This window comes from Crocodylus siamensis, chromosome 12 (assembly GCF_052110815.1).
Source record: "Crocodylus siamensis isolate JL-2025a chromosome 12, ASM5211081v1, whole genome shotgun sequence".
NCBI lineage: Eukaryota > Metazoa > Chordata > Crocodylia > Crocodylidae > Crocodylus > Crocodylus siamensis.
Genome location: NC_143406.1, coordinates 784922 through 810230, shown reverse-complemented (window position 1 = coordinate 810230; position 25309 = coordinate 784922). Strand labels below are relative to the sequence as shown.

Below are 25309 nucleotides of genomic sequence, written 5' to 3'. Positions count from 1 at the left end.
TGGAAAGGTATTGCTGAGAACACATGCCCCAGCCCACTGAGCTCTACATAGATCCAAGTAATTTCTGCTTGGAACACTGCAGGCTAAAATCTGTTGGCATTACAGGCTGCCTGTTACATTAGAGTGGAGAACAGCTGTGTGTTGCCTCTCTGTCACCCGTTCAGTACCTCTTTTACTGCTTCTGTGAGACCCACTTCTCCTGGAGCCAAGTCCTCTAGTCCAGCTCTCTGCTTGATGGCCTCTGAGATCAGCTTGCTGTGTCTCAGTATTATCTTGATGGCTGTACTTTCACTGGTAGCCACTGAAGGAATGAAAGCCATTACAAACAATAAAACAAAAAACCTGGGATGTGCCCAAAGAATCCTAGCTTTAGTAACCCTGTTCAGCCAACTTCAGAAGACAACTCCTTCTCAATGGGTGTTCTTCCCTTTGGAAGCAGAGGGAAGTCAAGGACTAAGTTTCAGACTTTATTGGCACTGCCTGTGGCAATGATAACAAAGCCACCTGGATGTGAAGGAGTGATGTAGCTTTCAATGTTTGTCCACTGTGAGATGAAATAAACCTTCTTAATTATTTTAAAGGAACTCACTCAGAGAGACGTGACTCACTCAAAAAAAAATTACCGCACTTCTCTCAAAGACCATTCTATTATCACCAATCATGTCTAGACTCTTCGCAATTAGAGAAATTAGAAGATAAAATATACTTTTGTTGTGTTTGGTGGGCTCATTGGATACTGTCCCTGTACTGCAAGTCAGCTAGTTGAATCTTTCTCTGATTTGTATGAGATTTTCACTCAGCAAATGGAGATGAATGCATTTTTCCTGTAGAAAAATGTGAACACAGAATGGAAAGTTTGCAGGAAAGCTCAGGAATAGGGTTAAGGCGCTCATGAGCTCATGTTTTCAGTCTCATAGGATTTCAGCCTGATGGCATTTCTAGAATTCTTAATACGATTGACAGCCGGGGAGAGAAGTAGAAGGACTGCATTTCTGTTGTCTGGCAAGGATCACAGGGTCACAGAAAAAGGCAGGCATCCTCCCCCTCTGCCAAAGCTTCCTCCCTTTCTAGGGCCAAATGCTGCACCAGTTAATTCAGTAAAAAACAATTCTGTCTCCTATCCTGTGTTCCATTACTTCTCCTTGCAATAAACAATGCACTGGGATGATGCTTGCATTACACAGTACCAGAAGGAAAGTTGTTTCTCCAGTATTTCCAGTCCCATCTACGTGTACTGTATCCTGGACGTGGCTCAAGAAAAATGGCCTAACACTACATTTCTAGCTCAGTGCACAAATCCAGGGAATTTGGACAAGCAGTCCAGGGTTTGGATGGTCAGCATTTAGATAAGCATCTGTGCCTGATGCTTTGATGTGCTTAGTCATCATTTGACTGGCAAGTTTAATGTACCTCCGCCGCTAGGGAAAGGGAAAGGCACAAGAAGATCCGGTGGGATCGATGAGGATCTGGAGAAATCTATTGATAAAGCAGCTCTATCCGGAGACCGAGAGCATTACCTGTTTTGAAAAAAAGGTCTGCGCCTGGCTCCTTCTGTATTTCCTCGATGAGTGCGTTCAGTGGATATTCTGCCCCTCGCAGTTCCAACAACAGCTGCCAAATGGTACTCACAGACAGAACCTGGCCTTCCAGCGCTGCAGAGACCAGTGAGCTGAAACCACCCACGCCAGCTGCAAGCTTCACTATCCGTTCCATTACCTTCAAATGACCAGCACCAAGGTATTAATGAGAGACGACTATCTGCCCATTCATGGATTAGCCAACTGTCACTCTGCCTGCTAGAGTCTGTTTTACAGTACTATAGTCCCTGCCATGCTGTGGACTACGAACATGAGTCAAGAAAGCAAACAGGCTTTCCAAGGATAAGCTAAACCCTGCACACACAGGCCACACTAAGTCAGGCAGAAATAGAAGCCATTTCCTGAGACTTGGAGCAAATGGTTGCTCTTTGGTGACTTTTAGGTTTGGATGTAGAGTTGGGGTTTTTTTGCTGCAGCACATGGATGCTAAAGACTTCTTAACCCAACTTCAGCAACAACACAACTCTCAAGACTGCTGCAACAATGAATGATACAACCAGGTGCTCTCTGGTCTTTTACATGCAGACCAGAGCAAAATCCTGTGCTATAATCAGAAATGCAGATGTAAAACAGTCTATCCACTCACCTCTTTCTCTCCAGGAGCTATGTTTTGTGCACCTGAGATCCCTTGCAGCAACATCTGGGAATCTTTGAAGAGCTCTGCAAAGTTTTCTTGATATTGTCTTAATAGTTCAGTCCCATAATCCTCTGGGCTCCATTTGGCTGAATGCAAATGAATAAAAACAGTATCTGCTCGCTACCATGCATCATTCTGAAGCATCTTTCCTACTCAAAGTTAAAGGGCAAATACAAATAAGAAACCAGACTGGGGCCTCAATAGCACACTAAGCTGTTACAACGAATCTGGTTTTGAATCCAAGAGCTGAATACGAGTAATAAATACTTTGCGGTTCCAGACATCATTTGTTTGCAATTCTTTCATGATACAGGCTGGAAGAAGAGCAGATTCTCTGCACGAGGGGGTTGGGAGTCAAACAGTAAGAGCATGGATCATGTCTGAGGTATGCTGCTAGTGCTGTACTGAAATAGCAGTCAGTAAGTATAGCCTGCAGGGAGTGCTGTATATCAGATGCCTAGTGCATTGAGCTAACTGGAGCCCACTGCTTAGCCAACCCAATTGCCATTAGTCATTCATTTCATCACTTACGTATATAAAAAAAGATGACAGTTTAGATAAGGGGTCAGCAATCTATGGTTTGCAGGCTGAGTCCAGCCCAACAAGAGGTCCGATCTGGCCTGTGGAGACAATCCAGCACGGGGAACTGATCTCACGGAGTTGTGCCGTGCCAACTCTCCACTCCGCAGCATTCCCCTTTGCTCTGAAGCCTGCTGCCCAGACTTCTGGCCCACAGTGACAGCCATGTTGTAGGCTCTGACCCACACCAGCAAAAGGCTGATGACTCCCAATCTGGATTGTACATTGTGCATGCATAAAAATAGCTCTTTTGGTGGCATACCATATTTTTAGCATCTTCAAAGAATCAGACCCAGTCCTAGCACAAAAGATCGAAGGCCTGGCTTCTGCACAAGGCCAGTGGACCGGTCTAAACTAGGACATAAGACAATACTGCAAGGAGATTTTCAGTCTCTCGATTCCCCTGCTGGTAGGCTCTATTGTGGATTTTTGGATGTAGATATACTGAGAGAGCCTATGCTCTGTAATAAAAAGACTCTGACACCCTGGTGTGAAGCTTCTCTGGACTGTGTCCTTCTTCGAAGAGTGCAAGTATTAAATATACCAACATTTTCCAAAGATCCAAATGCCCACAGTTCAATATAATTTACAATGATGTGGGTTGGGTTATCTTTGATTAATACATGGGGGGGAGGTGGAACCCAATTCTGGATTACAAAAAGACATTTTTAAAAAAAAGTGTTAAAGAATCAGGAAATAACCACAATGTAATTAAGATGTCAATGTGACCTTGGAATAGAGTTGGCTGAGTATCTTAGGTGAATAAAGATGGTTTGATCTTCTGAAAAGTATTTAGCAATTTCTACAAACTCTACCCAAAAGTATTGAATAATCATAGGTGAAAATAATTCTTTCAAGGCTAGATTTACAAAAAGGGAGAAAGAGGTGTTCATAGCCCACTTTCTCCCTCCCTCTATTTTCAAGGTAAAAAAAAAATGTGCTTTTATTTATTCAAGCTTCAATTTAAGAAGATTCAACTCTATGTAATTAAGGAATGCTCCTCCCCAAAATGAGTATTACCACTAGATCATTAACTAAGTTGGGTGTCTGGTGTTTCAAGGGAAGCAATGGTGCTTAACAAATCACAATGCAAACTGCTTGCCTGGAATGTTTGCTACACAGAGAAGTATCAGTATTACAAGCACAATTTTGCTTTCTGAAAAACGCTCATTTATATTTCACCACATTTTAATTTCATTTTTTATCTTTTTAAGTAACTTCAGACCAGTAAAAGATGCTGGCCTACCTAAATTCAGGAGTGAAATGGTCCCCATTAACTAAAAAGGTTTCACAATGTCCAAACAACTTCAAGTCCCATGGGGGAAATTAATGGGGGGGAAAACCAAGAATGTGTGTGTAGGGAGGAAAGTAGGTCAATGATCTCAGACAAGGATATCAGATGGAGAGGAAGTGCAAGATATAAGGGGTTGCTGCCCAGAGGTGTGCTGCCTGGATGTGTCAGACAATCATGGACCCTGGGTAGGCATGCTGCCACAAAGAACTTCTCCATTAATCGTACTTTTCCTGAACTGATGGACAGCCATCTCGGTCACTGCTTGAAAGAGGCTGACAAGGAGATCCTGCAGCTTTACGGTGCCCAGGACAGAGAGAGAATAAAGGTAGAGATGACCAGGGAGAGTGAGTGCATCCATAACTATGCCAAGAAGGGTTGGAGGAGCCAGAATAAGGGCTGAAACTTAGCAAACAGGGAGAAGGCATATACCTTGGCCTCCCATACTTGAGATAGGGACGTACTACCTGCCAGAGTGAGAGGGGACTTTATCCTCCATCCACCAGTCCACCTTTTGTCTTCCACTGGAGACTGCCAGATAGAGACTGACTGCTGTCAGTGACACTGACATGCGTCCAAAATGACTTGGGCTACCAACTTATTGCAACAAGCCAACAAAGTGGGGTTAGCTATAAAGGAATTAGGAAGATCCATTTTCCACAGTTAGAGTCCAGAGAATATCAGTTAGTTCTAATGCATCCTAAGCACCTAAACATTGAAGCCTCAGAGCTCTCATTGCATCCTATTGCATTTATCTCTAATTAAACTACAGGACAATAGATGTAATGGAATTAAAGCAAACTACTCAGTTCCTTAGCCAAAGGCACTGCATAAATGCCTACCAAATACACTCACAGGCCCAAAACCAAACACCAATAGTAAGTAGACCTATGCAGACACAGGTAGCCACATAATTTGGGCCACTGCTGTTGACTTTAAATCCTACTCACTTGCGCACAACTTAACCTGTCCTGAGTTTCCTCAAAACAGATCAGATCCAGCCACTCTGCTCTGCTGCCATCCTGTTTTAGCAAGGACAATGTGTAACTCTGTGCAACTCCCCAAAATATTACTTGCAGAAAAAACAAGACTAGCCAGGAGGGAAGGATCAGGAGAAGAAAGAGGAGGACCCTACCATCACTAGGTTTAATAGCCTAGTGATTAAAGCCTTTCCCCAGGGGGTGGGAAACATCAGGTGTAGGACTCAGCACAGCCACAAAGGGTTTTTTTTAATCCTCATTATTGCACTACAACCAGTCCTTGTGCATGGGAAACCATCTGCTGCAAAGATTATAACTTCACCTGTGTCCTGGCCTTGGGTCTTGCTCTGTTCCTGCACATTGTATCTATCTCTAAGTTCTAGAAACCTGATTCAAGCTCAGACAGGCATCCAAACTTAATGGTGGATGATCTGCATGGAGCTACTAATTTAGAAAGGGTGATCCAGTAATACCTTTACTCTCAGACACAGCTGCTGCTGCTGCCAAATTGTCTAGCAGAAGGTGCAGATCAGGAAATGCTGCTTTTACAGCCCCAAGTAGTTTGACCAAGCTCTCAGCTTTCAGGGTCTTCTCTTCCATCACCTTCCTAAGCAGATTCTCCATTGCCCCCCCATGGGAGCTGCCTTCACAGCAATCCAGAATCACCTACAGGAGCAAGGAGATAAAAAAGCAGCCAGTAAAGAGAAGAGTTAAGAGAACACCCTTATGTTTCATAGGTCTGATTGATCTGCGGTGGCCTAGAACACTATGAAATTATACAGAGCTCTAGTAAACACATATCTGTTTATCACAGGCCCATACTTTTAGTATTTAAGCTAACATGCCTTATCCTGGAAAATATATATAAGCCAGAGGTAGGCAACCTAAGACCCAGGGCCCAGATCCAGCCTGCAGAGCCACTGAATCCAAACCACAGAGCTGCGGGGCTTAAAGCCAACCACTGCTATAGGCAGTTCACTGACCCCTTCTTTGCACAGGGTCAAATTATGTTTCCCATGAAGTCTGGTTCTTAAAACTGGTCAATAAGTGGAAAACACCCCCGCAAAACATGAAGCTGTTTCTGCTGCAGGTTTCAAAATTACTGCTATTTTATTGTAATTTTTTACTGAAACACTTTCCTTTTTGAATATTTTAGCCTTTTTCCCTTACCCAGGCTTGTTTTCTCTTTTCCATTTGCCACTGAAGCAGGGATATGGGGAAAGGGAGAGAAACCTTGCTATTTTAATAAATATTTTATAGGCTGAAGGATTATTTATATGGGCCAGTCATGTGAGACATGCCTCATGCAAGGTACAATCAATATCAAATCACAAGGTTAGAAGAGCTCTGAATACATCAGTATTACAGTCACAAAGGACAAATACATTGCATTCAAATGCAAGCAAGGTTGAGTCTAAAAATATATCACAACACATAAGAAAGTCTTGTTCAAACTGCAGGCTTTTCATACCCACCACAAAAAGAGCCTTCCACACAAGCACGGCTGCACAAACTGCACAGCTCTGAAGCTACACTTTGTGGTGTTTTGGAACATCATCCTGGAAAAAGCCCTTGGGCAGTGAAGTTCAGTCTCTTGCCATCACAGGCAACCAAGTCATATAAAACTACCAAACTTCAACCTAAAACAGGCTAGGCTTTAGCACCCACTGCTTCTATCAGAAAACTAGCCTGGACACTCCCTCCCTGGATTTCTAGCCTAATTCTGATCATTATTCACATTACATTTATTGTTATGTCCACACTGGCCTCTACATTAAATAGTTCTTCAAAACTCTCTTTAGTGTTCATCTCCACCCTCTGATGCTTTTCAGGAGAACAATCTATCTCCTCTCGGCCTCCATTTTCCTAGGCTGAACAGGCCCAACTCTTTTAGCTTTCTGTCATGACAGACTCTCCATTCCCTTGATCAAACCAAAAGTCCTTCTTTATACCTGTCCAGGTTTGAATTTATTTTTCCTGAACATGAGTGACTGGAACAGTACCTAGTACTCTAGATAAGGTCTAGTTTTCATCTCTTGCTATTAATTACTAAATTCATGACTCTGCATTTTGCACTATTAAATTTCATTTCTATTCCTCCAGTCTTCCCAGACATCCAGTTCTTCTTGTATGATACTCAAATCCTCCTCCATGGGAGTTAACATACTTCCCAATTTTGTACCATCAGCAAATTTCATTAGCACATTTCTCCTTTTTGTACCAAGGTCACTAATGGAACTATTAAATAAAACCAGTCACAGGACCAATCCTATAGGAACTCAACTAGCAACCCCCTTCTCTCCTGATAAGTTCTCTTTTCAGCATAATCTGCAGTCATCTGCCCTTTAGTCAGATCCTCATCTACTTAATAATTCTTGTACTAATCTCTATCTTCTCTGTGTTAACTGATAAATTCCCAAGTGATACCACATCAAATGTTTTACAAAGTGCAGACTGGTACAGTGGATCTCACCCTAGCAAAGGAAGATTTCAGGTTAGTCTGACATAATTTACTTCTGACAAATCCATGCTACATTTATTCATTTGTTTGTATCACAGTATCATTATTCTTTCAAACTGTATTCAGGAGCCTTTAATAGTGCAGGGATCAGGCTAACAGGTATGCAGTTGTCCAGACCACTTTGTTTCCCCTTTCTTAAATAGGTTTGCTATTCTTTAGCTACACAGTCCCCTGCTAATTCGGTGGATTTATTAAACATCTTTGCAGTAGTTAAGTATAATGGTTCTTTTAATATTCTGGGATGGAGGTTATTCATCTCCACCCCCCACACCTGAGGGCAGCAAACTCTGAGTTTTGGTTTTTCAGCTCAGTTGTGGTATTCCAATAGAATCTGTATTTTTCCTATAGGGATGGTTTGCAACCCACTTAATTCACAGCAGATTGCTAAATTAGGGACCATCCACCCAGTTGTTTCCTGCAGCTTTTACTTCAAAGGCCACCATTTCTTTGATCAGCTGGGGGTCATCAGCCTCCCATGCAGCTGATTGGAAAAGTTGCATCCTTTGAAAGAAAAGATACAGCAAACAGCTGGAGCACTTCAGTGGTCTCACTGAAATGTCTGTTGTGGCTCCATATACGCCAGAATACTTTCAAAACCTCATCTTTGCAAGGGGGTTAGATGCAACAGGGTTGATTGTGTCATTTTAGGAATAGGTTACGTAAGGATTTGTATGAGATGGTTTGGACAGGGACGAACCTGCTTAAAGCAGGGAGCTGGACTCTACGTGACTACCATAGGGTCTTTCCAGCCTTACTATGATTCTATAAATTAACCCTGCAAAACACCCAGGCTGTATTGCATTCATTTCCATATCCTCACTGCCATCATTAGGCATTCTACCTCTGCCCCAAAGGGATATTGCCAGTCTCACTGAAAACTGAAGCAAAATTCTGATTTCATTTTTGGGCCGTTCCTTGCTTATCTTTACTTTCTTTCCCCTCTTCATTGCAAAACAGTCCTACTTCTTTTCTTGGTCTCTTTTATTTATATGTCTAAAGACCATTTTAAAGACTAGCTCATTTTGATTTTTGGCAATTCACACTTTATCCCTACATTCTTTGTCTTCAGAAAAGTAGGTCTCTTTGTTGGCTAATCCCTTTTTCCATTCCTTACAAGCTGTCTGCTTGCTCCTTAATACCCTACTTAACATGGTTATTTACCCGGGTAGGGCTGGATCCCGACCCTACATGTTTTTCTCCTTGCCTGGGAGGCAAAGTCTAGATAGTTTGGGTACAGTTGACCTAAGATAACCCAAGCCCTCTTTACATTTAAGTCCTGGAGCCTCACTAACAGGTTCCTCTTAATTCCTCAAAATGTGCCCCTTCAACATAAAAAAAAGTCTTAGGTACTGACTTTTTTAGCATTTATTCTTCCACTTAGTTTAAACTGAATCTGTTAGACAGACCTGAGGCCTCTGCACCTGCCTGTTTTGATAGGGCTTCAGCAAAATCTTGCCTTATGAAGACCTCAGCTTCTGGCAGGCCTCCCTCCCAACTTCACTCACATCCTTCTCTTTAGTTTAACGAGGCCTCGGCTTCTACCCAAGTCCCCCCAACTCCCTCTCCTTTCCTGTAAGGTGATGAAGCTCGCTTGGGCTACCAAACATTACAATGAGCAAGGAAGGGATCCTGTGAAACACCAGTACAGAACCACAGAAGCATATAAATTGAAGAGAGGATGTTCCACACATATGGGCAACTGCGTGCACAGAGCACAAAAAGAAAATACCTTTCAGATAGCTCTCCAAGGCAATTTGACCAATGAGTCAAGTCTAGAGAGAGTGACACATCTGCTAATCAAGCTAGCAACACTGTCAATGCAGAGGTTTAATAGTTCCATTAAAACTAAATCTCTGTAGCCCACGGTAGTACACTGATGCCTCTGAGCTTAGCACAGAGGACTTCCATGGACTCAAAGCACACTAGCTCCAGCCCTTCCCCCACGTACAGCTATGCAGGATGTTCAGCACTGCATCAGGGGTTGTTCATCTCAGCCCCAAAGTTATGAGTCACATATGTAGTCTATAGGCCATGGAACTAAGTGTGACCTAGAAAACCACGTGATAAGAAGGTGCTTTGCTCACACAACTTACACACACAGAGCTTTCCTATATTTCAGATGTTACCTGCTTCTCCAAGCTCGTCAGGAATCCTTCCTCTGCTGTTTCGAGGAACTCGATGATGGGGTTCAGCTGTGTTATGCTCTGGATCAATTCCTCCCTGCATTCCACTAGCAGAGCAGACAGGGTCTTTCCGTGTTCTGTGTTCGCTGTGGGAGAAAGATTTGGAAGTACAAGAAAAGAAAAAAAACAACCACATGAGTCAATGTGAAGTAAGTGACAGCAAGGTATTTTCTCCTGAAGTGAGACAATGAGATTCTGTGAAAGATCTAAGTGAATAGCAAAGCTTAGACTGAGTGCAAGCAGCAGAAGAAAACACTTTATTATTCTCTTTAAACTCTATGAAAGGAAAACGTCTCATTTATCTAACAGAGCACAAAGCTGCAAAGCAAGCTAGAGGTTAACGTCAGGTTTGCAAGGCTACTGCTTTCTGTCAAACAAAAGCAAGAAAAGGAGCTTTCGGTCCTCAGGCACAGTCGAGCATTGACCCATGATGGTCACCCTGCCACTGATGTAGACCTACAGTTAGTGAAGGGCAGAGCGCACTCCTGGGATTGCTCCAATACAGGCGCTGTCAGACACGTCCAGTTTGGGAAGTGAAAATGCAAAACCTGATTCCAAAAGGCTAATGATCTGTTAGTGCTGGCAGGTTTATCACATGTGGGCAAGAACTAAGGCTCAAGCAATTTTTCTAGGCTCAAGTACCCTGACCTGCTGGGAGCAGAGCATGGTGGCACCTGTCAAGTATCAAGCTCCTCTGATTGTTTCTGTACAAGGGGAGTACCTGCTCTCCTACCTGTTTGCTGCAGGATCTCTCCACTGTTCTGCTCTCTTTCCAGTAGCACTGCTTTTATCTTGGGATAGGTGTCTTGAAACAGCTTCAGCATGGACACAACAGTCTGAGCATCCAGGCTCTGCTCATCCCTCACCTTGCTGAGCAGTGTCTTGAATCCCGACTGTTCTCCTGCACCTTCCAAACATGCCACTAGTGCCTGCAAAAGCAATAGAAAACATGCCAGCATGGGTGAATAACCTTCTGCTGGCTTACACAAAGGGCAAAGTACCCTCAGCTTTTAAATAAGCATGGAATTACAGCCTGCTGATTGGTGAGATGCTGCCTGGAAAAGCGTGTTCCCTCTGGGCACACAAAACTATACTTGGACACAGGAAGTGATCCTTTATTCACCGTGAGCTCTCAGGAAGAAGAGTGACAAGCTCGGTCTGCCAGCTTTTATTCTTCTTGTCAGCTTGACAAATTACAGCTGGCGAGTGGCCCTACTTCAAACCTGAATAAGTCTCTTTGGATGTGGCCTCTTCACAAGGAGCCAAATTCCCTTAATGCTGAGGAACCTAATAAAATCCACTGAAAATGCCATAATTTTGGCAGTTTAAGGCCAGAGCAGGGAATATCAGACTAAAGCGCACAACAAGGAGGCCACTTGTCTTCAGGAAGACAGTGGAGTTGTAAGGCAGACTATCTAAGAATCGCAGTTCTCCTGCCAGAAGCAGACACAGTCCTCATTAAAGCATTTGGGTCTGATCTTCAGAGACATCAGGTGCAGCACCCATGGCTTTCTCTGGTGGTGTGGACTCTCCACACTTCTGAAAATCAGGCACTGGGGTTTTGAAATCCAGCCCTACATCCTGCAATGACACCAGAGGCAAAATGTGCTCATGCAGTTAGGGAAATAAAAGGGGTAAAAAACAAAGCTGGAACTCACTCCCATCTCCCTGGAGTGTTTAAATGCTATAAATGCTGCCCCTGAAGGTACAAGCTCCCTTGTGCTCCAAGAAAGGAGCTAACCCTTCAGAGCAGGCATCTTTATGAGAGACCCCAGGGAGGCTATAAAAATACCTTTGAAGTAGAGGACTTGGCGCTGCTCCAGGGAGAACGGCCATTTTGAGCTGTCATTGTCATTTTTGTTTCTATGATAAAAAGACTGAATAGAGCTGCCTGATGCCCTGCGGGGGGGGGGGGGCGTGAACTTGCTTTTCCTACCAGGTGTGAATTCTCACATCGCCAAGCCATGTGCCAGTGCAGCGACCTCCTGCAAAGCCCATTCGCAGAGGGAGAGCTGCCTGTGCCCTCGCTCTTACCCTGCTCACAGCATTTTACTGCCAAACAGAGCAACACAGACTACACGGGTTCTTTATAAAGGCACTGCAGGAGGAAAGGCAACACAGCAGACGCACAGAAACAGAGACCTTAACGATCTTTAATGGGACGAGTATTTTGTAATAAAAAGCTGATAATGAGATATTGTCCATTCTATAGCCTGGCACACCTGGCCCCTTCCTTAAGGCCCCTCCGTGACAAAGCTGAGGGGGTTGAAGACCTCTCAGGATGGGGCTGTCCCAGTTCAGGCAAGTAATTTGCACTGTTGCTAATTTTTCCAGGATTAAACAGAATTGCTAAGCACAGCTGTAGGTTGCTGAGCGTTCTCAATGGATGTTTTAGTTAATGCTTTTCCAATTTGCTGGCGAGAAGGCAGGCAGACCGGGCGAGATCAGTTTTCTGAAACTGAAAAGTCCTATTGTTCACAGTCTATTTCTGGATCAACCTCTCAGGCACATTCCTCCCTGAGAACTGAAGCCACTCAGTACTTTTAAAATGCTGAATGGTGCATTATAGAGATATTTACTATTGAAAATGCCTTTTTGTCCTGGAAGGGCTTAAAGCATGCTGCAATTTGACTTGCAGAGCTCCAAATCTTGCCTTACATTTATTCCACATTAAATTTTGAAACCTTTTTCAGTGACAAAAAGGCAAGCAAACTGCTGTTAATGATTATAACTCTAGGCTCTCAAACATCACTACACTAGAGATTTCTTTCTTTTCTTTCAAAAAAAATGTTACCCCCTGAAAATCTGTAAAACTCTCATAAATGAACTAGGTTTGCAAGAGTCCTTAACACCCACCTGCTCCACTGAGAACATTTTTTAAATGTTCTGAATGCTCTCCATCTGGCATAGGTACCTAAATAGTAGCTGAGCGCTTTAAAAAAATAGTCCCAACTAAAGGGAAATCTGGCCCATAAGTGTAGTCAGAACCATTATGATTGCACCACTGGGGTGATCAGGAAAAGGCCCTGCCAGTACAGGTTCATCTCAAGCTATTGTAGATCTGCTGTATCTGGGAAACATCCATTACAGCTATAATGGGCAGCTGGTCCTGTGAATGGTACAGTACTCTGCAGGAGAAACCACAGAACCTGTATGGATCTCCCTGCGTTATAACTTCTGCTAGGATTCCTATTTAAAACTAAATTGAATCAGACAGTAACCATTACCAGGACATTTATCAACATTAGTAACTTCCTAACATTTATCAACATTAGTAACTTCCTAAAATTTAAGCTGAATCTTTTCACCGCCACTATTGAGCATACCCATCCTGAAGGATCGAGTCCTAGCAAGTCTGGGAGAGTCAGTAGGTGGCAGCAAGCAGCATTCTTTAACAAAGAAAAAGCAATTGCATTGCATTTTCCAAAAATAGCCTGGTTACTTCAAATCACATAGGCATTTCCCCCAAATGTTTGGCAAGAAGGGAAATATAAGCGCGCGCGTGCGCACACACACACACACACACACGGCTTAGAACAGGATGCCTTGTACACCTTAACTACAGAGCTATTCCTTTGAATCCACTGGCATGGGAGATGTGCCTGGATAGCAGTTCCAGAGAAAAGGTAAACAGTGGAGGGATGGCAAAAATGGATCACAGAAAACTATGCAGAAAAAACCCCTACAAGATGTAGGTTATGTTACATGCTGGATTTCCTCCCCAGCCCATTGCATCCCACATACAAACCAAAATACATTTGGTTAACTGACCCTGAACAAGGCAGGTGCTATTTCTGCAAGCCGGTCCTATTTACATTCTCTTGAAGAGAAGCAGCATTCCTAGTTCTAGCCACGCATTGCTGTGAAGTCTCCTCCAACACAAGGTTTGCCATTTGCAAATGAGTGCATTCCACTGGGAAAATTTTAGAGGCATAATGATCAGTCTTCTGTGAAAAGAAGTTGTTTTTTTTTTTATCGAGTAATTTTTGAAGTGCAAGCATTGAAGCAAATGTAAGAGAGTTATTAGAAGCTTGCCACCACAGTGCAGAGTTTTTACCCAGAGAGTACATCAGCACAGACAGCGCAGGGAGTAGTTTTACATATCTGAACTACAGAAAAACAAGCAAACTATAACCAAACCATAAAGTTAATCAGATGCCATGACACACGCTAGTCACAGAGAAAATCTACACATCCAGGTTCACATGGATGGTTCAGAGACCAGGGGGGTCTTTTTATTTTGCAAACACATATTCTCACAGATCCCCTGACAAGAGACCAGCAAATCAATGATGCAGCTTAGAGGATCCCTTGTCCCTATCAGCAAAAAATGGGTCAATCTAGTAACTCTCCAGGCAGGGAAAAGGCCCAGTCAAGGCCAGAACCTCCAGATGGGTTTTTCCACGATGGAGAACATTTTTGTAGCTGTAATTTGACTAAAAAGAGCAAAGTTCTAGACAATTACCCAGTGCTTGGGATGCAGGGGATAATGGAGCCCACACACTCACAATGCTGTCCAGAAATTCCTGCTGCTGCACCAAGATGCCGACAATAATTGGACAGGCCCTTATACAATGGAAATGATGCACAAGCACAGCGACATTTATTCTACGTGGAAGAATCAACACTCCTCCGCTTTATCTGAACGCAGAAGTAAAGGGAACAAATGAGCTGTGCAATAATTTGAATTGAGTTTCTCTAAGAGAGCACAGGAAGATAAGACTTGACACCAGCAAAACTCTTCCACGCTTCCCCAAATTACTGCAATTTCTGTCTTGTTCTCATTTCCAAGCAGGTTTGAGCCAAGCCAGAACCAAATTAGATAGGAATAGTTTATATGAGAGATACACAGAGAGATTCTAAACAAAGGACAAATCAGCTCTTCCTAAATAAAAAACGAGCTCATCAAGGGTATGTCTGCATTTTCCATTTCCAGCAGCAGAATGTAGTCGCACAAAAATCCCTCAGAGACACAAGAGAATGAGCTCACTGGGCCATGCACCAAAAGACTCCTTCAAGGAAACAAATAACAAACAGGAATATGCACATTTTGTTGGATATACCAAGAACTAGAGAAGTGGCATCTTAGGTTAAAACCTGAGCATAAAGCATGTGCTCCCCTAAAAGTGCCAGATACTTGCTCCAAAGGACAAAATACATATTCATGGATAACAAAAGGGTCCTAAAGCTAAAGGTCTCGGAACAGGAAATCCCAGAGCCAAAGTCAAGGCAACTTGTGTTCAAAGTGCCTACAAGTCAAAACTGCCTACAATTTAATGAGCAGGTCGGAGCAGCCTTGAGAAGTCACCATGAACCAGCTCTGGTACTAAGACCATCTGCCCAGTCCTGCCATGTTGAAAACATCTATATTTTTTATTGTCAGCAAAGAAGAATTTGTCAGAAAAGAGGCACTAGCATGGCAGAAAAGGAAACATCTCCTAGGCAGCAGAATGAGTGCTCCCAGCAAAGGCTGCGTGAAGCAGAAAGAGGAACTCCCTGAACTACACTTCTCATTATTCGGCTTCAACACAACCACTCCAATGGCCTTTAAAATGGCTATTACCTGCCATAAGGTAAAAGTGAGACTATAAGCAAATGACTTAAAATAGCACAAAAGGAGAGAAAGTCCTTTGAATCCCTCCACTGACACATTTGCAACCTTAATTTTACATCTTGAGCTCAGCTCTTATGAGCCAAACTTACATGTTAAGCATGACTTCAAAACATAGCACTGTTTCCCTAAAGACAACACTAAGCCATTGCTAGAAAGAGCTACTCGCTGTTGGAAATAAAGCAGGGAGTTGGTGTTGGTGTCTACGCATCTTGCTTATCCCAGAAGGGAACTCGCAAAGTGATAGATGTGGCCGAGCTGGACATTTTAGTCTAAGCCCTTAGTTACAATGGCTTGGGATTCCTCCTCCACCTCTATTATCTTTGGGATTGAAAATTCTCATGCTTGTTTAAAACTGAGAAGCAATTTTTCTGGAAGGTTTAAAGAAAATCCATTTCTCATTTATTCTGCATTTATTCATAGCCTCTAAAAAAATTGCACAGTTGTTTCGGGGTCAGATGTCTGAACAGTTTTTGAGCTTTCAGACTAAGATCTTAGACCCAGATGCTACAATTTATTACATGCCAACTGCATGGAGCCACGCTGAAGTCAGCAGAGCTCAGCTCAGGGTCAAGGCTTGCTTATGTAGAGGGCCTTGGTAAGAGGGCGGTACAAGGAAATCCATGCAGACAAATAGAAAAGTGTCACTTAAGCAACTAAACGGAAACAGAATACCACCCTCTGTGTTGCATCACAAATGCTTTTAGCATTTGCTTCACTGGAAATACAGCCTGGGCCTAAAAATAACTGTGAATAAGAACCAGAGTAGTGTTACTTTAGGACTGGCTATTACTTTTTTGCTGGCTTCTGAGTTCATGTGATGGCTGGTCCCAGGCTGCTATTGTTCAGGATATTAAACATCTCTCAGCATTAAGTGAGCACTAACCAATGCCAGCAGTAACCACTGCTTCTACAATGGAGCATTCTCCATTAAAAGCACTCTGGGATGACAGGCCAGCAAACTGCATATCTGGAACCTCCTTGTGTTGCTTATGATAGACTTATTTGTGAACAGAACTGAGCAGCTTCTCACTATGAAGCTTCACTGAGGGCAAAGAAATGTTATTTTGCCAGGTCATATGAGAGTCCTTCCAAAACTGATAATTCCCTACAAGCAGAAGGTGCTGGGTAGGTTTAAATTCCTGCACTGTACATCCCCGCCACCTTATTCTCACAGGTGCTCCTCTTACGGGCATTGTCCAGGAATGCACATGATTAGGCAATACGACACAGGAGCTTTAGCTCCCTGTAATCCCATGCCAATCTCCCTGTTGCTGTGTGTTCACACAATGTGCTGTTCTATGCTGCCCCCTCCCCTCCCACAAAAGACAAGAACACTTTAGCCAGAGAGAGTCTAGAAACCAAATGCTTCTTGCAGGAGTTTTCCAGAGTGGCGCCATTTTTAGACACTGCCATGTCTTTAAGCACTAGAACTTTTTACTTACGTGGTGAAGGAATTTTTTGCATGGGCTGCAACACAATCTGTATATTTAAAGAGTGAGGAAAGGGAGAAAACCTCTTACCCAACACACAAACCTACCTCCTTCTGAGAGACGTCAAGCTCTCCACACTCGTGCAGTCTCTTTAGCACAGCCGGGGTGTCAGAAAGGGCCTCTGAGAAAACATTTTCATGCTGAAGCAGAAAATCCAGTTTACAGCTTTTGCTCCCTGACTCTGTGCATGAGAACAAGATGAATTATTTGCCGACTGAATATTTGGTTGTAGCTGTGTTGTTCTAAGGACATGGGCAGGCAAGGTTCTTTGAGTAGATGTGATATCTTTTATTAGACCAACTGAGTAGTTGGAAAAAAGTTCTTAGCAAGCTTTTGAGTGCAGTCACCCATCCTAAAGAGTGCAGTCACCTTCACCTGAAGAAGGGTGACTGTGCCTGAAAACTTGCTAAGAACTTTTTCCCAACTACTCAGTTGGTCTAATAAAAGATCTCACATCTACTCAAAGAACCTTACTTGCTGATTGAAGAAATTTTCATAAATATGTGACTGAACAGCACCAATTTATAGCCAACATTTTGTAGACCACAAGAAAAACCTGTTTGACAGATCCTTTTTGAAGGTGACATGCAGCCTGCAGGGAGAAAAGTGCATTTGACACAGCTTGCAAATGGAATATTTACGTTGAATCCAGGGCAACATTTATTTCCTCACATGCTAACCAGGAGTTGGAAAAGATAAGCTATTAACAAGCTTCTCTGCTCACCTGTCTTTATGCAGATTGCCTTACCTCTCCATTGAACATGGCCTTGCTTGTACATGTCAGATGCAGAAGCATACATATAGGCTAGGCAGGCTTTGCTCAGAGAAGCTCAGGTGAGTGGTGTGAAAACAACGTCAGGAACCAGACTTTATGAGCTTTTACACACATGCTCCGGGATGGAAGGGAAGGGGCGAGCTTTAGTTAAAGTACCCTGCCACCATTCTGAAGTATGGGGATGCTGAATATGTGACAACACTGCTGCAACACTCTATTTAGCATGCTCCAGATGACACACGGCAGACTCAATTAATCGATTCTGCTCCAACGTGTGCTAATTAGCATGTCAGAGTAGAGGTCCATCGTATATATAGGTGCTGTATAACGCACCAGAGGGATGTGTTGGGTTAAAGAGGAAAAGGATCCTTGCTATAGAATTGCGCAATAGCAGGGGGACCCCTTTATAAAATAAAGGGAACAGAAAATAAAGAGAAATAAACTCAACCTCCACCCACGCAATAGGGTCCCATTGAGTAGTTCAGTCAGTAGCATAACTACCAACGGACAATCAGTGTGAGAGACCCACTTGCCAAGGTAAAGAGGGCTCCAGTGATGGGAGGTGGAGCAGCATTCACAGAAGGGATGGAGGTCAAGGCCAGTGCCACCAAATTCAGCATTGCTACAGTCCAGTGGTGATGGGATTTGGCAGCATGGAGCCATGGCAGGAGCTCTAGGGGGTATTAATCCTGTCTGCTGGTGGCACTGCTGTCACTTCTCCCTGGCAGCAGCAGCATCTCTGTGGTTTGTGCCCAGGGTTCAAATCTTACCAGTTATACCTGTGACCTCAACTGAAAATTGCTGGAGACAGAGTTATGACCAGACCCAGAGTCTCTCACCTGAATCCCCAACTCTTTCTTTCTTCTCCAGAGGCTCAGCAACCACTTCTTCACAGCTCTCCAGTCTAGCAGGAGATTGGGGGTCAGCAGGGGCATGTGCATCCTCATCAAGGGTTTTGGAGTCACTTGGGTTTTCCTCTTCCAGAACCTCCTCCTGCAAAAAGGTGTGATTCATAATAATTTCCTGCACAGAGGCAGAGGTGACAGCTTCCACTTCAGATTCTGCGGGGCCAGGAGACACTGGAACCTCTTCTGGAGGCTGAGCCTCTGCCATACCATCAGCAGGAGGGCTTTTGGTTTGGGCTGAATCGCTAGCTTCGACAGATCCAGATGGCTCTGTTAGACCAGAGATGTCCCTCACTACCTGCTCCTGAGCAGAACAGCTGATGAGGTCTCTGAGGAGGTTTTTGCAGCTAACGGCCACGTCAAACATCTGCAGACTGTCCGCCACAGAAATGACTTTGGTAAAGTTGTGTTTGCCGAGCGGGAGCTTGCCAGTATACATCATTTCTAGTAGGAGAGCAAACTCATCAGGAGCCACCACAGAAGCATCAATGGAGATGGTATCCGTGCTATCCAGAACAGACTTAAAGAGCAGACTGGCAGCAGCAAGCACAAGCTTATGTGCTCTGAAATGCACGCTTCCAATAAAGATGGTGCAGTCACAGAACTGCTGTTCTTTGCAGAGAGCATACAGCTGTTGTAGCAACTGTCTGCTGTAATTGGGAAGATCCATGGCTCCAGCGACCTCTTGGCCTCTTCCACCTTCACACTGCTTTTATAAGAACCAGCTAGAAATGAAATAAAAGAACCTGTTAGCACTTTTCAGAGCCAACAGCAAGGCAGAAAGCAGCAGTAAACTAAACTATTTTTAATGTAAGTTTTCCATTAGCTTTAAAAGGATCAATCCAGCATTATAAGCAGGAATAGCTACCGCAGTTAACGATGCAGAACAGGTTTCATTCCAAGTATGTTTTCGGCCTCTCAGTTTTTGCCTTTAGGGCTGAAGTTTCCTAGGCATGGTATCTACAGAATGTGTGGGAGGTTATTTTTTAAATGTTTGAGTAGAGATATTTGAGAATGAACTAACAAAACCAAAACCACATTCCCTGCAAAGCTCTTTTGACCTGAAAAATCGCGAACAGTTCTAAAGACAAGATGACAGTTTAAATTTGGCAGAGAAATCTCCTCAACTGAGGGAAAGGATGTCTGAATGAAACCTGAGTTTGATTTTCCTGGTTACATCCATCTGAACATAACACATAATAGCTCTCGCAGCTATTTGCTTCCTAGACTCATAGGGTGAGGTTTGCCCAATGCATAGAGCCCACAAGACATCCCTGCACACTGGATCCAGGATCAGTCCAGATCGGGCCCACAAACTAGCACCGAATGCAGCATGCATCCTGGACCAGCCACCTGTGCTGTACACCATGCCAGCAATGTACGGGAGCCGGCATGTGTTCACATGACATGGAGCCTGTTTGGGGTTTGTGCTGCTGTCATCAGCATCTAATGAAGTGAGCTTTAGCTCACACAAGCTTGTGCTATACACATGTGTGCGTGTGTCTGCACACGTGTGCACACACACACACGCTACAGATATCTACTTTGGCTAGTCTATACAATGCAAATCTACCTTGCCTTCTACTTGACTTCAGACTAACATGGCTAACTACGTCTCTCCATTCATCTATATATAACCTGATAAACAGTTTAGCTATTAGGCAGAGACACTGGTGTTCCTAAAATAATAGACTAGATATAACCCTAGTTTTAGTGACGCTGGTGATTTCCTATCACTAGAAAGCTGTTACCATCAGACTGTATTAGCACGCCAGTGTCACCAAAAGGATCTCATACCTTTGGTACAGCCATAACATATAACATATATTATAAAAGTTATTGCATAATGTAAGGCACTGAACACCACCTTTACTAACATGCATTCCCACTTTAAACATTCATTATTATAACCCAGGGACCATTTAAATCTGTGTATCATCTTAGGAGTCTTACAGCATGTAAATCTTTATATTCTTTAAAAATATTAAATATATATTAATCTCCATCACTACACTCGCAAGAAATTAAACAGCAAAACAGCCCTGCTTTTTAACAGCCTAATGCAGGGGACAGAAGCCTATAGCCCATGGTCTGGATCCAGCCTGTTGGAACCTTTGGATCTGACCCATGGATGAAGGCTTTGGCTGTGAGCGCTCCCCCCATGCTGCCACAGGGACAAACAGCAGCTATAGTATGGTCCTAGTACCTGGTGGCCTGCTTTTGACTTGGGGTGGGTCATTCTGGCCTGCAGCTGGAAAACTCTGCCTACCCCTGTGTGAATGCACAGTCTCATATTCCCTCTGCTGACAGTACTTTGCAGTTGCTGTTCTGAAAGCTGTGCGATGCAGACAATAGCAGAAACCATGACAGCCAAAGAAAAATGCCATTCCCTAACACGAGTGGTCCTAAGACTCCAAGTACAGAAAATGTTAGGAGAAACTATTTATGTTCAAGCTTTTAGGACATAAAAAATTATTCAAAGCAAATGCAACAAAAGTGTATTTATTAGCAAGGGGCAGGGAACCAGGCAGACATAAATAGCATTCCCTTGTGGTTGATACCTGATCCCTAGCCAGTGGGTCTCATACTCACCTCGTGAAATACCCTGCATTTATTGCATCCTCTTGTTTGTGCTGCACAGAGTAACCCAGCACTGAAATGGTCACTCAAGGTGAAGTGTTCCTTCTCACCATGAAATGGCCCCTTTTGCAGAGCATGCATTTGACTTGCCACTGCTCCACCCACACAAACCATCTTTTCAAACCTTCTCATATAAACCAAAAAAAATCTATGAAAACAGAAAGCAGAGAATCATTCTCTCTCTCTTTTCATTCTGCCTCTCCCCTGAGTTTTGTCCAAGGCTCTGAACTATGGGAGGCCTTCTACACAAAGCCTTGTGAACACAGGATTTAAGGACAGATTGACAATCTTAACTCAGAATTTAAATACTTTTTTGTGTGGGTTTACGAGTTTTCCGGCTCCTCATTACTGAGATGATGACCTTAACATGAGGCCACTGGAAAGCCAGAAAAACATGAGCAGCAATTCAATTTTCTTTCCTCTGCCACCTGAAGTAACTCATTCTTTTGAAGAGCTGAAAGAAGTGGAAGGGTCATTACCTTCCTTTAGGGTGCTCCAAAGTGCAGGAACAGGCAATGCTCCCTGAGGATAATGTAAAACTCAGTATGAAGAACCAGGGCATACCAATTTGTTTTTCAATCAATTTTATTTCAGTTCAAAGCTGAAGTGCAGACAGATAACAGAGGAAAACAAGCAACACTTTGACTATATTCAGTCCTCCTCAATCTGTAAAGAAGGCAGAATATAGCCACTGCACGGCTTGTTTTCCTGGGCTATCTATCTGCACTGACACTCCAAATGGAAATAAAATAGATTAAAAAATGAATTGGTATGCCCCAAGTCATCACAGTGCGTTTTCCATTATCCTCTGAAGCAAGGGCTGTTACCCATCCCACTCAGAACGAGGCAGCCCCAATCAGAGAACAAAATTACCTTGTTACCCCAGAACAGTCAATAAAGGCAAAGTTTGCTCCACATTTTTGTTCCTGTTGTGCCTCGCTGTGCCAGGGATGCCGAATGCATTACTGAAATTGTATAGGTTTCAGTGACATCTGTAATAAGCACAGGATGCAAGTCAGAGCTCTGAGCTTGTTTGTCGTGTGAGTTTACATCAGATGCTGATTCCACGCTCTAAATGTATAAGTGTTTGCTATGCTGCTCTGAGCAGCTTCACTGAGCCAATCTATTCTCAGTAAAGCACAGGAGAAAATAGACCTCCTATGAGACCAAGACCAGGCAGAGCATGAAATGATCTGTAATGAGCCCTAATCTTCATATCAAAAGGCTCTTGCGGTTTTTAAGGGAAAGGCTTTCAAAAGGACAGTGTTCAAGAAGGGTCAACTCAAAATGGGGACTATTTTCCTGGGTTCTGGTGTGTCTGAAATGCCCTTTTTTCCCCAGGCTTAGGTGCTTAACTCAGGGCTCTAGGCCAGCACCTCCACTCAGAATCAACTCCAGATTGGCATCCACTCTTCAAAGGAGAGAGCAGTGGCTGTCCTTTTGTTTTAAAATGAAACTGGAGGAAGTGGTGGAAGTACCACAGTACCCACCCTAGCTGCTAGTGGTTAGTGCACTCACCCAGGAACTGGTGGAGCTGTCCTCAGGATGAGGGAGTTCAAACCCTCTTCTTTCAACCCAACAAATACCAAAACCAGCAGGCTATGGCTGCTCTGACAGGAAATTCTCCAGTCCCCCAGGTGAGGCTCTGCCACAGCGCAGCAAAGAATGCAAGAATTAATACCCTGGAAAGAACGAAAGCATGATCCCAAGAACCAGGAGTGTAGGTTGTAGCTGTGTTGGTCTAAGGACACAGGCAGACAAGGTTATTTGGGTGAATCCAATACCTTTTATTAGACCAACTTAAATAGTTTCATAGTTGTTAGGGGCTGGAAGGGACCATCGGGTCCGGCCCCACTCCACTTGGGCAGGAAAGACTGCCGGGATCAGATGACCCCAGCAAGATGGGCATCAAGACACTTTTTGAAGATCATCCAGGGTGGATGACTGTACCACCTCTGTGGTTAGCCTGTTCCAAGCCCTCGGCAGTTGAAGAAATTCTTCTTAGCCAGCTTTTGGGTATAAATACTCTTCATCAGGTTGAGGAAGCACCTGCAGTTGGTGTGCTTTTCCTGGATCAAGAACCATGACTTTGTAGCTCTGGGGCCAAGGCACTCAGCTGGGTGGTCAAGGAGACACTGGTTTTTTTTGTTCCTGCTCCAAAAGCAATTTCTGAATTTTATTTAAGGACCATGTAACTTAATTTTCTTCCCAGAATAGCCATCACCTTGTGGTTATAGCACTCTTTCAGGGGGAGAGCTGTGGGTTTGAATCCCCCCCAGACTAAGGAATATAATCCACGTCTCCCACATCAGAGGAATGCTCTCTAAGCTTTAGGTACACAGAAGAATTGCACGACTGCCTCTTCCCATAGCTGTGTTGTAGAGAAGTGGTCACAACTACATCTTGTGTCAGTGTGTTACACGTGTTCTGTGAACACCTACCTGAGAGAGTCCCCCCCCCGAGGACTTTGGGCAAAGGGCACATGGCATCAGTCAGGCTTAGGCAGGAAACAGGCACTTGGCTGCCGAGATGGGGACATTATGAACACAAAACCACAGAAAGGACCTGGAGGGTCCTGTAAGATCACTGAGTCTGGATCCCTGCCGGGGCAGGGGGTAACTGGGCTCCAACGAGCTCAACAAGGTATTTGTCCAGCCTCCTCTCACAGACCGCCAGAGACTGCACCACCGCTGCTGGACGCGTTCCAGATTCTAGCGACGTGAACAGAAACAAAGTTTTCCTTATGTCCAGCTGAAACTTGTCCTCAATTAGCTTGTGTCTGTTTGGGTGGGGGGACTTTTCTGAAAAGTTGGTTCATCTAGGTCCTGGTGTCCTCCCTTGGCATATTTATACTGAAAAAGCAGATGACTAAGTACCTTCCTAATGACTCTAACCCCCCTCTATATGTTACATATATTACGTGATGAATCGGTCAACTGTGCAATTGATTTAGACCAGCTACACGTGCAAAATAACCATTGGTTAGAGCTAGAAAATGCATAACAACTTAATAGCTGGTTTCTATCCAGCTTTAATTTGCACATGTAGCACAGCCGCTCTGCGTACCCGGGAGCTCCTGGCCGGGGCGCAGTAGGTGCTACGGTCCCCTGGGGCACGGCAGGTGACGCGACTGCGGGGATCCTATCAGGTGTGAACGTCCGGACGGACCCTGGCTCCCGACGCAGGGTTATTTCTTCCAGATTGCAGCGCTGGGCTCGGGTACATCAGCCACACGTCCTGTACGAGTCCCTCGTGCAGTTGTCACCCTCTGGCTGGACGCCGACGCGGGCCCAGATGGGTGCACGCACACGCCCGCGGGGCCTCTGCCACACCACCACTGCACGGGGGCAGCTCGCACTCCTCCGCGTCCAGCTCTGAAGCTGTTGTGGGAGGTGTCCGGGGCGCCGCGTGCTGCAGGACACACTGCGGTGCACAGACGTGCACGACTACGTTTTACAGCCCACTGGACCACCGTATACATCGCACACAGGGTATACTTTGACGAGTGCCCGCTCGTCCGTGTCCCGGGAGACTCTCAGCATCTCCTGCGCAGCTTCCCTCGGGCATATTCAACCAGCCACCGAGGAGCCTGGGCCCCCCACCCCGCCACGGGCGCCCGCCCGCCACGCCACGCCACACCGCGGCCTGGCCCGGCCCACAGCCAGAAGGGCCCCAAGCCCACCGCGCTCCCCCGCCTGCGGCCTGGGCGTCGCCATGGTTACCTTTATTGGGCGCGCCGCGGCGGACACGGGGCCTGGCCGGGCGCCCACAGCGGGAACAATAAAGCTTCAACAACGCCGCTGAGGCCAGGCCTGGGCGCCGCCATCTTGAGGCGAGCGGGGGCCTCCCGCGTCACGTGGGGAGGGAGGGCGGCGCAGGAGTGGCTGCGGGGGGGTCATGTGATCGCTGCTTCAGGGGAGGGCTGTTTCCTGTCACGTGGGATGCGCACGTGATGACCCTTCTGCCCCGTAACAACTGGTGCGTGGAGTTCTCTCACACCAACTGCCGTCTCTTTGCCCCATAGCAACGAATGTCCCTTTGCCCCACGGCAACTGCTGTCCCCGAGCCTCCCGTCCCTGGGAGGACGTGGCTGAGT

General features: G+C 44.7%; 1 protein-coding gene across 2 annotated transcripts in view; it reads right to left on the bottom strand.

Annotated features, from left to right (window-relative positions):
* Positions 1–25055, bottom strand: part of ZBTB40 (zinc finger and BTB domain containing 40) — a 39838-nt gene extending 14783 nt beyond the window's left edge. For both annotated transcript variants that reach the window (XM_090024104.1, XM_090024105.1), the window contains exons 1-9: positions 24936–25055; positions 18508–19298; positions 16941–17074; positions 10523–10718; positions 9733–9875; positions 5559–5751; positions 2185–2321; positions 1518–1716; positions 168–301 (exon numbers count right to left, since the gene is read on the bottom strand). In XM_090024104.1, coding sequence (XP_089880230.1) covers positions 168–301; positions 1518–1716; positions 2185–2321; positions 5559–5751; positions 9733–9875; positions 10523–10718; positions 16941–17074; positions 18508–19243 — 1872 coding nt within the window. In that variant the 5' untranslated portion in view covers positions 19244–19298; positions 24936–25055. The remainder of the gene's footprint in view (positions 1–167; positions 302–1517; positions 1717–2184; positions 2322–5558; positions 5752–9732; positions 9876–10522; positions 10719–16940; positions 17075–18507; positions 19299–24935) is intronic.
* Between the last annotated feature and the right edge of the window lie 254 nt (positions 25056–25309).